The sequence below is a fragment of the Marmota monax genome, unplaced genomic scaffold (assembly GCF_021218885.2).
Source record: "Marmota monax isolate L192 unplaced genomic scaffold, Marmota_monax_Labrador192_F-V1.1 WCK01_AAM20220418_F8-fsc00005, whole genome shotgun sequence".
Lineage (NCBI taxonomy): Eukaryota > Metazoa > Chordata > Mammalia > Rodentia > Sciuridae > Marmota > Marmota monax.
In genome coordinates, this window is record NW_026692254.1 from 29,124,867 (window position 1) to 29,138,978 (window position 14,112).

Genomic DNA, 14,112 nt, shown 5'->3' on the forward strand with positions numbered 1-14,112 from the left:
TGCAGGGGCCACATTTAAAACAAACAAACAAACAAACAAAAAAAAAAACTGATGAGCTGGAGGATATACCTAGGGTAGCTAGGGCTACCATACCCACTGTTACATGAGAAATGGCCTAGAGGGAAAGTCCAATCCCACAATGTGCTACACAAGGCCTCCAGACTCAGTCTCCTCCATTTGTTCACTTCTGCACACTTGAATGACATGCATACTGCTATATGTTTATGCATACCATCTCCTCTATCTGGAATGTTCTGCCAACAATCTAGTTGGTGAGTACCTATTTTCAAAATCTTTCTCAGTATTTACCTCCTTCCTTAAAAGGAATTTATTTATTTTTTAGTTGTAGGTGAACACAATATCTTTATGTGATGCTGAGGATCGAACCCAGGGCCTCACATGTGCTAGGCAAGCACTCTACCACTGAGCCACAACCCCAGCCCACCTCCTTCCTTTTAAGACTGTCCTAACCAGGGGCTGGAGTTGCGGCTCAGTAGTGGAGCTTTGGCCTAGCACATGCGGGGCACTGGGTTTGATCCTCAGCATCATATAAAAACAAATAAATAAAATAAGGGTATGGTGTCCAACTACAATGAAAAAATTAAAAAAACAAAACAAAACTGTCCTAACCAAATCCCTAGACAGAGCTAGAATCCTAGTGACTAAGGCAAGAGGATTGCAAGTTCAAGGTCAGCCTCAGTAACTAGTGAAACCCTGTCTCAAAATAAAAAAATAAAAAGGGGTGGGATGCAGTTTAGCAGCAGAGCACCCTGGGTTCAATCCCCAGGATTAAAAGAAGGGAAAGAAAATTCCCAGGCAGAATTACTTTCTTTTCTCTTTCTTATTTTTTCTTTCTTTTTTTTTTTGGGGGGGGGCACTAGTAAAGCAACCAAGAGGGCCTCTACCACTGAGCTACATCCTTAGCCCTTTTTAAATTTTTTTTATGTTGAGACAGGGTCTCTCTAAGTTGCTGGGGCTGACCTTGAACATGTGATCCTCCTGCCTCAGCCTCCTGAGTTGCTGGGATTACAGTCATACACAACCACACTCGGCTCTTTTCTAGTACTTTAATGTTCCCTTATACATAGTTTTGTAATTGTATGTTTCACCCTGTGTTGTATTTTATTTATATGCCTGTCTCCCCTATTAGACTTAAGCTTCTTGCAGGCAGAGATCATGTGATCCCTGTTTCTAACACAGCTGCCCTAGCCTGATACTCTCTTGATTTAAACAAATGAACCAAAACTTTTAGTGGTTTTCAAATGTTTGATGGACCACACTGTAGATGACTAAAGGGATGTTAATGCACACACCTTCAAAGACCCAAGAACAGGCTGAATGGAGGCATGTGATCAAGAGACGGATTTGGGCTCCTAGGAGAAAATACTTTAGTATTGATCAGTTCTTAGATTCCACCAATAGAAGCCTAATTTGAAGTAGCTTGAGCAAAAGAGAGATTTTTTTGGCACTCAGATTCCAAGGAAAAGTTGAAATGCCAACCTGCAGGAAGGCCAAGGACAAAGCTGACAAATCTGGGAATACCTGCAACAAAGTACCTGAAAGCTTTCAGGACCCTGTGGCCCTCCCCTCCTCTGAAGACTTCCTTCTTCCTCAATGAAGATTGGCCTCCTCCATATAGTAGGAAGTATGGCTGCGGACAGCTTGAATCTCATAGCTTTCTACCACAGAGACACCAGCTTTCACTCCCAATTCCAGCAAAGAATGTTTTGATGGAGAACTTTCACAGACACAGCTTGGTGTCTGTGGTCAGGAAGATGGGGTACCATGAATAGCCTGGTTTGGGTCAAATGTCAGTTGGCTGAGCTCAGGGATGGGATGCCATTTGGAACCATGCAGAGGGGGAAAACAATTTCCAAAAGGAATGGGGATGTGGGTGCAACCTGGAGAACTGAGGGGTTGAACTCCTTTATTCCCACTTTCTAACCATTATATTCACTTAGCTCCAAACACTTTCTGGTTGCACTCAGCGATATAGGAAAAGGAAGGACCAGCAAAAAGATTATGGTTACTCCTAATATTCAGCAACAGGTTTAGGCGGTGCTTAGCACTTCACTCTGGCAATTGTTGGATGAAACTTAATTATTCTTCTGGGCTTTATTAGTCCTCAACCCATTTCCCGCCCCTGGTACTGGGAAATAAAGGCTGAAGGGATGGAGGAGGTTCGATTACTCTAGAAGCATTTATTAAAACCCCTGATTTATATTAGATCCTGGGAGAGATAGGGGAAGACACAAGACACACATCCAGAAGAGTTCCTGCCTCCAGGATGGGAGTCACCAATGGAGATGGTTGGGTTTGTGTAAGTGGATCAGCAGTCTAAGAGGTCATGAAGGTGGGGGTGGGGCTGCTGCCACAAGAGGCCTGGATCTTAGACCGCCTTGGCTCCTGTGGATCTAGTTCAAGCTCCCAAGCAGCATGCCTGGCTCCCCATCCCCGGGGCTGCTTCTCTAAATCAGCTTCGGGAGGTTCCTCACTGGCAAAATCCGAAGGGAGCAATGAAGGAGTGTGGACAGAAGCGGGGGTCGTGGGGTCTCCATTGAGGGGCCCATTCACAGTTCTGTTTCAAGGACAGCGCTTCCCTCCTCCCTGGGCTTTGCGCCGCCACGCCAGCGCAGCTTGACAGCCGTCGTGGGTCAGTGGAGGGGTGGCCAAGGGACTCGCGCCGGCCCCTCCAGGCATGCCGTGGCGGGCCGGCGGGGGAGGGACAGCAGCAGGTGACGGCGCGGTTTCGGGCTATAAATAGGGGAGCGTCGCGCGGGCGGCAGGGGCCGGCGGCGGGGCTGGAGGCCGGCTGGAGGGCGGGCAGGGCGACGGCGCCATGGAGTCGCGGAGGGTCCCCAGTCGCGGCTGGGGCCTGGGCGGGCGGGCGGGGACGGGGGCCGACGGCGAGGACGATGGGCCGGTGTGGATCCCCAGCCCGGCCAGCCGCAGCTACCTGCTCAGCGTGCGACCCGAGACCAGGTGAATAGCGCTGAGGGGCTGGGCAGCGCCGGGTAGGGCTCCTCTGGGGCGGGCGAAGCTCAGGGTGCCGCCTGCGCCCCTGCTGGCTCGGGGCTGCTCCTCCTTGGAGACCTGGGTGGGGCCCGCGCCCTCGAGCGCTCAGCCTAAAGCCTAAGGCTTGGAGACAGGGACAGGCCAGAATGCCCCTCATGGCTTCTCCTGACCCCTCGTGGCTCAAGGGCCTCAGGCCTCTGGCAACTGAGAGACCCAAGAGAGGAGCAAGGCCCTATTTGGGGGATTTCACAGGGCCTGAAGGTTTTCCTTATCTCCCCACCCCACACCCGGCTACTCCCTGGGACTGGATTCCAGAGCTAGCGATAAGGAAAGTCAGAGAGGCTGAAATTCCTCCCTGCTGGTAGAGAGGGGGAGCGCACTGGTGGCAGGGAAGAGGGACGGGGGACTGCCCTGAATGGGACCTGATTAGCTCAGGGTGGGGGACATTGACCAGGAAGAAAGAAACCTTGTAATAAGTAAGGGTCCTCCTCTGGGCCCAGGGCATTGGTCTTCTTCCCAGGGTCTACGTCAGGGCTGGTGAGATGAAGGGGTAGAATCAAGGGCTGGTTCCTATCTGGGATACCAGGGATTGAGGACCTGAAGCTCTGAGGGAGCCAATTGTCCTGCCCTGTTGGGGGTGGGGGTGAGGTGCCAGAGAGGGATGGAACTGATGAGCCCTTCACTGGTCTTCCCAGAGATAAAGAGTATGGAGACTTTGTTTTAGGAGGAGGCTGCCCACAGATATAGGGACACATAGACAATTGACAAGCATACAGGCACGGAGAAGGATACATGTATTGCCAGGAAGACAGACACTTCCTGCCCATTCTGGGCAACTAAGTTTCCTTTCACTCTGGAGCCTGTTTTCAAAGGGGAATGTGAAGGTTTGGCTATGGGGATAGTGTTGTTTCCTGGTCAGAATTTGTTGTGTATTATGCAGAAATTAGACTTTACTGTGAGACACTGTCTAGAGATCTCTTATTCTCCCTTCATTAAACAGCATAAAAACAGACATCAAGGACTTTCGGGAAAAGTCCTGGGCACTTCCTCTAGGATTGGCTGAGTCCTATTGACCTTGGAGTTGGAAAAGTTCAAATGTAACCGGAACCTGTTTCTGCATAAAACACGTCAAATGGTGTCACATGTCTGGGGCAGGGCTGAGGGCTCCTGTTAGTGATTGAGTCAGACTTGAGAAGGTCCCTGGCTGCCAGGAAAAAATGCCCCTTCCTCTTAAGTACTGTCTCTACTTAAACGCGGGAATGAAATGTGGTCATTTGTTCTGGACTTTAATGAAGGGCACTCCCTGTGGGGGCCTCACATTTGTCACAGTGACTTGTCTGGGCTTTTAAAATTTTTTAGTTTTTAGTAATGGGGATTGAACCCAGAGGTGCTCTACCACTGAGCCACATCTCCAGCCCTTTTTATTTTTTTATTTTGATATAGGTTTCCCTAAATTGCCCAGGCTGGTTTTGAACTTAAGATCTCCAGCCTCAGCCTTCAGAGGCGCTGGGATATAGGTGTGCACTACCATACCTGGCTTATCTGGGGTCTGTCGCCTGCTTCTGGCCTTGTCCAATACCAGTGCAACAAGGAGACAGAAAGCAGGATTCTTTTTAGAGCAGTGATGAGGAAGAGAAGGAAAGGTGCTTCAAAATCCAGGTGGATTGGGGAAGACTGTTAGGAACAAGGCTGGAGAGTGTACACAGTGCTGCTGTCTGGCTGAGCAGTTGTGTGATGGACATTTTTATTGCATATTTGATGTACTCAAAGTTGAGTGTCAGCCAGAGAGCAGCAGGTGGGAAAGAAGTGGCAGTCTCAAGGCCCCTTGGGCCTGAATGGGGATGCTCCTAAAAGGATTGAACCTGAGGGTTGAACCCAGGGCCTTACACATGCAAGTCAAGTGCTCTACCACTGAGCTACAGCCCCACATCCAAAAGGAGTCTCTTTGCCTTTAGAGGGACAAGATAGGCACAGTGGGAAAGAAGGTTTTTCAGTCTTAGATTTTGGACTATGTTATGCCCCTGTAGTTTTCTGTTTCCTGCCAACTAGACACAACTGGACCCCCACCCCACCCCCTTCACAGGTTCTGTGAGACAAGGAGAAAGAATTATTTGGCCTCTGGAAGAGCCTTTGGCAAAGAAGGGACAATGTGAATGGGACTGCCTGGGGAGGGCCAGCTGGATGAGGCACCACAGAGTCTGCTGTCCCTCAGAACAGCTTGACTGCCTGTGGGGACAGGTAGAGTGCCCAAGGGAGAAAGAGGGTCCTTTAAGGACTTGTCAACTATATCTGGCTCCGTCCAGCTGAGCCTTGACTATCCCAGGGTCCTAACTGTAAGGCAAAGTTCTGCCCCCCCCACTCACTCTTGACTCCACTCAAACATTTTCTGGGTATACTTTTACATGGAGCTCTTGAGGCATTATTCTCAAGGGTTCTTGTGAGTGTGGGTTCTCCCTGAGAGTCTATGAGCAGCTGGGCAATGGCTGAGGCTCCAGAAGCCTTGGTCCCGGTCTAGATTCTATGTCCCTATGCACATCTTCCTTCCCTCTGCCCCAAGACCCTTGGAGGGGTTTCCAGTCCAATGTCAGCTCAAGAATATTTCCAGTACTTACCGAGGTTAAAGGTGTGTAGAGAGTTCCACCAAGCTGTCTGGACTGAGAGGCCAAGCCTCTTCAGTCACCCAGCCCGTAGGACCTTGCTCCTATAGGAAAGTGGCATATGGCTACCTAGAATAGGATGAGGAGTGAAAGCATTTATGATGAATTTGCTTTTATGGGACACACAGACGTTTTATTTCAGATGAGATCGGGCACATTCAGGTTGGTATGGCTATAGGTAGAAATTTCATTTCATTTCATGGAGTCCCAGGTCCTGGTAGACTCAGAGGAACAGCAGAACTATCATGTTATTACAGATATCTCCAAAACAAGCTTTGCTATTCTTTAGGGTTGGATGTCTAGGGTTAGGGCAACTGAGGCATCAGGCCAGGACTTTCCATGTCTTTTATGAAATGCAGAAAGAACGGCAGGCCCCCAGCTTCTATGATACTCCTTGTTCCCTCCCCAGGTCTACTTTACTTCTTTATGCAGACACCTTTCTTTCCTGGGCCTTGAATTCCCATTCTAAAATATGAAAGCAACACAAAGAACTCTTTAAATAAAGTCTTTCTGTCCCAACATTTGATTTCTCTGATTCAAGACTCCTCAAAGACAGCAAATGTGGAGCTCCCTGCCGGGGCCAGAGCCAATGGGGTACTGGCAGGTCTTCTACCTTCTGAAGACAAGGAGCTCCATCACCCAGGATTCCTCCTGATCTAACATGTAAGAGCAAGACCTAGAGAAAGCAGGACTTGGGGCCAGGATGCAGAGCTTCACAAACAGCCTGGAGAGAGCTGGTGGGAGGGCTCATTATTCTAGTTCAGTCCCATGCCCACGTGCAGGTGGAACTTGTCATTTCCTCTCTAATTTAGAAAGCTGACTCTCCCCCTCTCCTTCCCAGGGAAGAAATCCAAACCCAAAGAAGGAGAAACATCTCATTTCTAAGGAGAGAGACAAAGGAAAGAATGGAGTTGGCCAGTGCCTCAGAACCAAGGGAAGTTCGCCCACACAGCCTCCAGAGGATTTTTAAGGCTCTGAGCAAAAGCAGCTGCATTCTTGCTCCTCCTTACCATTTTTTTCTGGAGCAGCAGCTCCCTCTGGGGGACAGGACCCTTCCTGTTTGACAAATGCGTTCTTACACTTCTTCTCCCCTCCCTGTCTTCCCTTCCCCCTTCTTCCTTTCTCTCTCCTTTCCCCCTCTCTTTTCAGAGAACGTGGGTTGAATACGTATTGTCTGCCTGGCACTGTGCTAGGAGCTACAGAAACTACAAAAAGATCTAGATTTGAAAGCTTGATGGGTAGGACTTAGTTGAACAGAAGGAAGGAGAGAGGACTTTTAGAGCTGGGAGGACAAAAGTAAAGGCCATGGACACAACCATGCCAATCAGGGACAGGTCTGGCTCCATGGAACCCGAGTTCCATTGGGAAAGTGAGAGAACCGTACTTGTAGTGTGGCTGAGAGCAGATCAAGGAGGGCCTTAAATACAGAGTCAGGGAGTTGGGTCTCAATATAATGCTGATTCTGCAGCATTTGTTCAGAGGTGGAGTTTGGGGTTAAAGAGGAAGGAGATTGAGGTGATCATCAAACATGGAGCCATGAGGATCTAGATCAGAGCCCAACAGTAGGAGCAGAGAGAAAGAGAAAAAGGCTGAGAATTACTGCCTGACTAGATTTGAGGCATGGAGGAGAGAAGGAGTCCAAGATGGTATATTTTGACCTTAGGAATTTGAGAGAATGCTTGTGGTATCTACAAACCCAGGAGTATCGGAGGGAAAGCCAGGTTTTAGGGAACAGGATACGTGGGTTTTGTTTGTTTGTTTGTTTTGTGTGTGTGTTTTCTTTTGGTGGTACTGGGGATTGAAACTTGGGTTACTCTACTACATCCCCATCCCTTTTATTTTATTTTTTGGTACCAGGGATTGAACCTAGGGGTACTTAACCACTGAGCCACATCCCCAGTCCTTTTTATCCATTTATTATCTTAAAAAAAATATATATATATATATATAGTCTCCTTAAGTTGCTTAAGATATCACTAAGTTGCTGAGGCTGGCTTTTAACTTGTGATTCTCCTGCCTCAGTCTCCCAAATCGCTGGGATTGTGGGTGTGCTCCACCATGCCCTTTTACTTTTGATTTTGAGGCAGGGTCTCACTAAATTGCCGAGGCTGGCCTGGAACTTGCCATTCTCCTGCCTCAGCCCTGAGTTGCTGGGATTATAGGCATGTGCCACCATGCCCAGCTAAGATCATTTCTTTATGACCGCAAAACCAAACCCATGCCAAACGCAGTGGTGCAAACCTATAATCCCAGCTCTTCTGGAAGCTGAGGCAGGAAAATCACAAATTCAAGGATAGCCCAGGAAGCTTAGTGAGACCTGGTGGTTTCAATATAAAAAATAAAAGGACTGGGAATGTGGCTCAGTCCTAGAGCACCCCTGAGTTCAATCCCTAGTACGAAAAGGAAGGAAGGAAGGAAAGAAGGAAGGAAGGAAGGAAGGAAGGAGAAAGAAAGTCAGGCACGATAGCTCATGCCTGTAATCCCAGTGGCTCAGGAGGCTGAGACAGGAGGATCATGGGTTCAAAGCCAGCCTCAGCAATAGCAGGGTGCTAAGTAACTCAGGGATTCCCTGTCTCTAAATAAAATACAAAATAGGGCTGGGGATGTGGCTCTGTGGCCAAATGCCCCTGAATTCAATCCCTGGTAGAGAGAGAGAGAGAGAGAGAGAGAGAGAGAGAGAGAGAGAGAGAGAGAGAGAGAGAGAGAGAGAGATCTACAAAACAAAAACAACAACAACAAGTTCACATGGGCACATGCTGTATGCAGTCTTAGAGCTTTCTGTGGTTAGAAATGTAGATCACAATTGCCATTGTACAGGCTGGGCTGTCAAAAAGGAAGGGAGAGTATTTCTGCAGCTGGAGGGGATATGGGCTGATGGCCTTGGCCATGTCCCAAAGAGCTGAGATCCAGGGCTCCACAGGAAATATTTGTGTTAGAAAAGGTAGAGGGAGAGGTAGAAGTCAGTTTCATACCAAGGGCCTAGAGTTCCCTTGGAGCAGCCTTGTGTGGGGCCTCCTCCCTCGGTGCACAACCAGGCCCTGGTTAGTGCCTCAGGCAGGAGGGTGATCAGTGCCTCAAGGTTGGAGGGGCCTCGTGTTGGTCTGAGCAATCTGGGTCCCTCCGGGCTCCTGCTGGATTAACTGCTTTGTTTTTTCTCCTCTTCACTCTCCCAGCTGGTTTGCCTTGCTCTTTAACCAACTTTAACATATTAATAGTGGGTGTTCTCCAAGCCACCTGTCTTCTTCTTAGCTTGTGAAGGGAATTTCCAGGAATGAGGCTCTCCCTCTCAAAAGGAGGGAGAGTGGAAGCAGGAGCTGCCCCCAGCCTGGTGTGCTGTGTGCTGGGGAATTGGCATAAGGCTCTCTCTGGGAACAGAGACCCAAGTGCCCCAGGCACACCTTTCTCCCAGCTCAGCCCCAAGGACCTCCTTCCTGCCTAACCATTTTTCTGGACTCTGCTGCCTTTAACCAGCTCTTGGTTTCAGATACATTGGTGTCCAGTGGTGAGGCCACTTGCTAACTGGAGCAAGCCAACTAAGACAGCTGGTCCCTTTTAATAGAAAGGCCTCTGGGGCCCCAGATGGTGGCCGATTAATACTTCGCGAATGTTGTTGATTTTGCCTCATCCTCTCTTTGCTTTTTTGGCCTAATGATTCCATTTGCTGTTTTTGCTTAGCTTATCAAGCAACCGGTTGTCTCACCCCAGCTCTGGAAGGTAAATGCACATTGCATTACATTTCTCGGACTGCTTTTTTCTTGGGTCTGGGCCTCGAGGGGCCAATGGGTGACTGCTTGTGCACTAACCAGACTGCATGGGTTGAGGGGAGGGTGGGAGGTGAGAGGGTACTCACGTGAGCATGGTCAGGAACCAGAGATGATGCTTGCATGGGCCATTTCAAAGGGCCACAGGGACCCAGGAATAGAGATATGGGCCGGGCTCTCAGATGCCTGCAGTGACCTCTCTTTGCCTTTGGGACAGATACCATGAGAACAAAACAGAGAGCCACCAGTTACATGACCCACTCCTTCCTCATCCTAAGTTTTCATGTTTTTTGTAACTACATATCTAGGTTTGACACCTTATTCATCTTCTAACCATGGCTCCTGCCTTTAACATTTATATTTTCCCACAGTCCCTTAAGTTCTTCTTTCACCTTCTCTTTCTCTGATTTTTTCCTTTTCTTGACTCATCTCCGCTGCTGCAGACTGTGAACTCCGTGAAATCAGAGAATATCATATTACTGTATTCCTGCATTAGCTTGTTCTCAACCTGCTGCAGAGCCAGGGCAGGGCCTGAGCAAGCCCACGGTTGATGTTTACTGGTGGAAAGACTGTCTGTCCTCTTGCCTCCCAAGCTGGGGACAACTCTCTACCCCTGGTTAAACTGTTACCATCACAGTGGGAACATTTCCTGGCTACTTCCCACCCCATGGCCCCATCCCAGACTCCAGAAGATTCAGGGAGAGTGGCTACCTTTTCATGACAGAGGATGTTTTCTGAGTAGCTAACCATGTCTACAGGCATGGTTAGTGCCTACTAAGCACATGTCCTTGATGTTGATGAACATCGAGGAGACTTTGTTCTGGGTGGCTCAGGGTTGGAAAAGAGTATATCCCAACTGATTCAAAGAGTGTGGAAATGCTGAAAGAGAGAGGATCTGGGATTTATTCAAAGTAAGGTACCTACCAAATCTAAGAGCAAGGTTAGTTTCCATTGAACATCATGAAAACCAACGATTCCGATGTTCTTTGGAGACATGTGATCAGTGAGTGATGTCCTTATGAAGTCATGAAATGGGAAGGACTCAGAGATGTCAGGGTTGGAAAGATCATTCCCAAATGTGCACAGACCTCCCAGCTTTCTAGGGGACCTAATGGAGCACACTCAGTCCATGCACATCTGAATGGTTTTGAGGATAGGAACAAGAAGCTGTAGACATTCAGCAAAATATGACAGTGTATACAGTGATTTTTCCCTGTCTCCCCAGATGCATCCCAAGCCCACTTCCCTAGAGGGAGGGCTTTCTAGCCACACTTAGTTTACCTATGGTTTTCTAATATAAACTATTTTATGATATAGTTTAGGTCTTTGTGTGGAAAATTCAAGAAAAGTTTTTATTCCATTCAAAATAAGTCTAGCATGAGCACTTATCTCTGCAAATTTTCTTGAAGCAGTTTACTTACTTATCCAGTAGTGAAATGATTTTCTTAGACTTGCCCAAGAGCTTTCTCCCTAAGAGTCTGAGCAGAATATTGGATCCAGACTTGTACACAGATGAGATAGGATATAAATTCTGTAGGGGTTCATACTTAGGGATGTTTTGAATTAGTTACAGAATCATAGACATTGAATTACATTTGGCCTGAAATTTTCTAGAAAGTGTTAATGGAAGTTTGGTATTTTCCCAGTCAGAAATTGCTATCAGTATGACAGCAGCAAGAAACATTTCTAGATGTTAATATTTTCTGAGTGTTCAGAGAGTTGATAGCTTCCGTCTCAAAAGACACTCTGTTTGAGTGACTTAGCTTATCAGACAGGTGAGTTCTAGGTGAGAGGGTATTGCAGAGAATGTTCAGAATGCATCTGATTGCAGCTGTGCAGTGTGCAGGTGTTTGAGAAGTTGGGATCCCCATCCTCAATAGATTTTTTTTGGGGGGAGGCCTCCTGTCAACTCCCTGAATGCCCCAGTGTCTGTGGAGAAGCTACAGTAGACCCCCATCAATCCAGAAGTCTTTTTTGATTTGAGACGCTCTTCCTGGGTCTCAACCTTTCTCCTCAAACTCAAGTCCAGAACAATATTCACAGAAAAGATACACTGAATGTAGAGCTCCTCCCTGAAAAGTACTTAGGTTGCTTGTGCTCCCATAACTCACTCCACCCCTGATGAAGAGTCGTAGACAGATGACCGTTGCCCTTGGGGGACCACCTCTTCCTCCGAGACCTGGAAAAAGGCACCTTTGAATGTTTGTCTTCCTCCACAGTTCCTCCTGCTCTGCCCACTCTTTCCCCTCATTGTCCCTGCTGCTCACAGAGGGTGTGTGCCTGGGAGGGGGAGGGGAGCTGGGCACAGCTTGAGCACCACACCACCTGTCTATGTGGTTGCGCTTCATGCCTGGGAACGCACTATGTCTGCTGGCCCGTGAAAGGGGTTGGCACTGTGGTTTGGTTTGCTTCCTGTGTCCAGGAAAGAGTGGACCATAAGCCTTGAGCAGTGTTGGTGAGTTTGTTCTGGACTCAGTAAGCCCATGGGTGACCCTGAATTCTGGGAGATGGACCATCACAGGGGCACTAAGAGTCCCTGGCTTTTGCGGGAGTGGGTCTGTTTGGCTTGGCAGCCCTGCTGGTTGGTCCTGGATTTGCCAGCCCTGTTTTCACTTCAGCATGTGGTGTCCAGGGATGGAGCAGGAGACTCATCCCTGGCTTTCCAGTGCTGGTCCAAGGCCCTGTTTGGGGACCAGGAGCCTATGGGCAGCAGCCTGCCTGTTGTGATGGGTGTGGGTCAAGATTCCATCCAACACCTTGGTACCATCCCTACCCCACCTGGCCAAGAGGCCCAGGCTTCCTTGAAGAAAGAAAGGGCTGGAGCTTTGGCCATAGGATGACAGACAGACATGGTAAGATTTAAGCTGTCCTGGACAAGTTCAGGCTATGGTAAGTTTCCTGGGGGAGGGCCGCTCTGAACAGCTCTTTGCCTTTCCTAGGAGCACCTTCTGCTCCATCATTGCTCAGCTAACAGAGGAGACCCAGCCACTATTCGAAACCACACTCAAGTCCCGGGCTGTGTCCGAGGACAGCGACGTCAGGTTCACCTGCATTGTCACAGGTAATGAGACTGTCTATGGTCCATGCCAAGGCCTCTGCATGGAGCAGGGTCCAGGGTGGCAGGGGGGACAGGTGTGGCGGGGTGATGGGTCATGTGTACAAAACTGTGCAAGTTGACATTTGCTTTCCAGCTTTGTCTCCAGTTTGATCTCTCTGTGTGGGCAAGTGTCCCTTTGTCCTCCCCTTCTGGAGTCCCATTTATACACTGTTATTCTTCAAAATCTGTCCTCAGTAAAGTTTCCTCACCCTCAGGCATACTTACATCCCTGATGAGTTGATCTTTGAAGCCATCTCTCTGAATGCCCCATTTTCACAGTTGAGCAGTTTGTGGCTTGCAAGTATCAATCCTGAGAGGCAATGATGTGGTAATTCTGATTTCAGATCCTAGAGGCAAACTGCCTGACTTGGAATCCTGGCTCAGCTCCTTTGTAGTATATGGTATTAAGTAGCTTATATCACTTCTTAGCTGCCTCGTCTGTAAAGTGGGAACAATAATACAATGAATTTCATAGGATTGTAAAACTGAGTTAATACATGGAAAGCATTTGGAACAGTACCAGGCATACAAGTAAGTACTATGCAAGTATTAGGAATTAAGACTACGGTTGTTTGTATTTCACTGAGCTCCATGGTAGAATTTGGAGTAATTTTGGCAAACTAGGAAGCAGAGTGATACCCTTAGAAGGGGAGAATGGGAGCTGGGAGCACTGGGAAGTTGGCTCCAGGAGTCATTCCCTCCCCTCACCAAAGCATAGCCTAGTTGCAGGGACTGACCTGCCTCAGGGCCTGCAGAATATCCACCTCCATGGGTCTCTACCCCTCCCAGCTACACAGCCACCAGGTCAAGGGTCCCTATCCCAGCTTCCTTTGAGAGCCCATTTTCTCAGTTAGTCAAGGGCATGGGTGATTTCCAGCTGTGACATTTCTTGATTCTGGGGCTTTCATCTACCCCCCCCCCCCCAGCTAAACAGCTTCTTTGGGATTGGGATTCCCATAGACAGTTCTCTGCCTTCCCTAGAACCCTGCAGCACCAGGCTGAGAACACTGCTCGAGGGACAGAGTTACCTGTGTCCCCTACCTGGGCCCAGCACAGTGCATTTTGCAATATTTGTTTCCATTGTCATTGAAACCTTGCAAAACCCTGTGAAGTAAGTGCTATTATTAGTCAAGTTTTGCAGAGTTGAAAACTGCCTGGGTGACCTGTCTAGTTCCACAGGACTGGTGAGGAGGAGGTCCTGCTTTTTCTCTGCAGTGTCCACACCTGCATTTCCTTGCCACTTCAGCACTAACAGTTTTCTAGAATAATCTGGTTCTTTCACCACTCTGTGGTTTCTTCTTCATTTAGGATGTTGATAATCCCTATTTTTGAAGAAAATTAAATTTTATCAAATTAATGCATGCATGTAGTTCAAATTATACTAAAAAACATTACCATAACAGTTCATGCCTCCCACCGATTTGTCTTCCCAGAAGCAACCATTTGTAGTTTTTAGTGGTCTTTTGCAGCCTGTATACATTTCCACGGTGCTGAGTAATAAGTAAATACTTCTAACTCTTGAGTTTTTTTTTTTTTTTTTTTTTTTTTTGTGGTACTGGGAATTGTACCCAGGGATACTCTA

The 14,112-nt window shown here is 48.1% G+C and overlaps 1 protein-coding gene across 8 annotated transcripts in view; it reads left to right on the forward strand.

Annotated features, from left to right (window-relative positions):
- Positions 1-2,824: 2,824 nt before the first annotated feature.
- The window catches only part of LOC124088472 (sodium/nucleoside cotransporter 1), a 118,019-nt gene continuing 106,731 nt past the window's right edge, over positions 2,825-14,112 (forward strand). For 4 of the 8 annotated variants that reach the window (XR_009226272.1, XR_006850364.1, XM_046438083.2 and 1 more), the window contains exons 1-3: positions 2,840-2,982; positions 9,348-9,386; positions 12,373-12,494. Coding sequence is in view for 3 of the 8 variants with exons in the window: in XM_046438083.2 (XP_046294039.1) it covers positions 2,840-2,982; positions 9,348-9,386; positions 12,373-12,494 (304 nt within the window). In the remaining 5 variants the exon portion in view is untranslated. Of the gene's footprint in view, positions 2,983-9,347; positions 9,387-9,509; positions 12,286-12,372; positions 12,495-14,112 lie in introns of those variants that run through there. The other 4 variants (XM_046438140.1, XM_046438147.2, XM_046438092.2 and 1 more) reach the window with 4 other exon arrangements.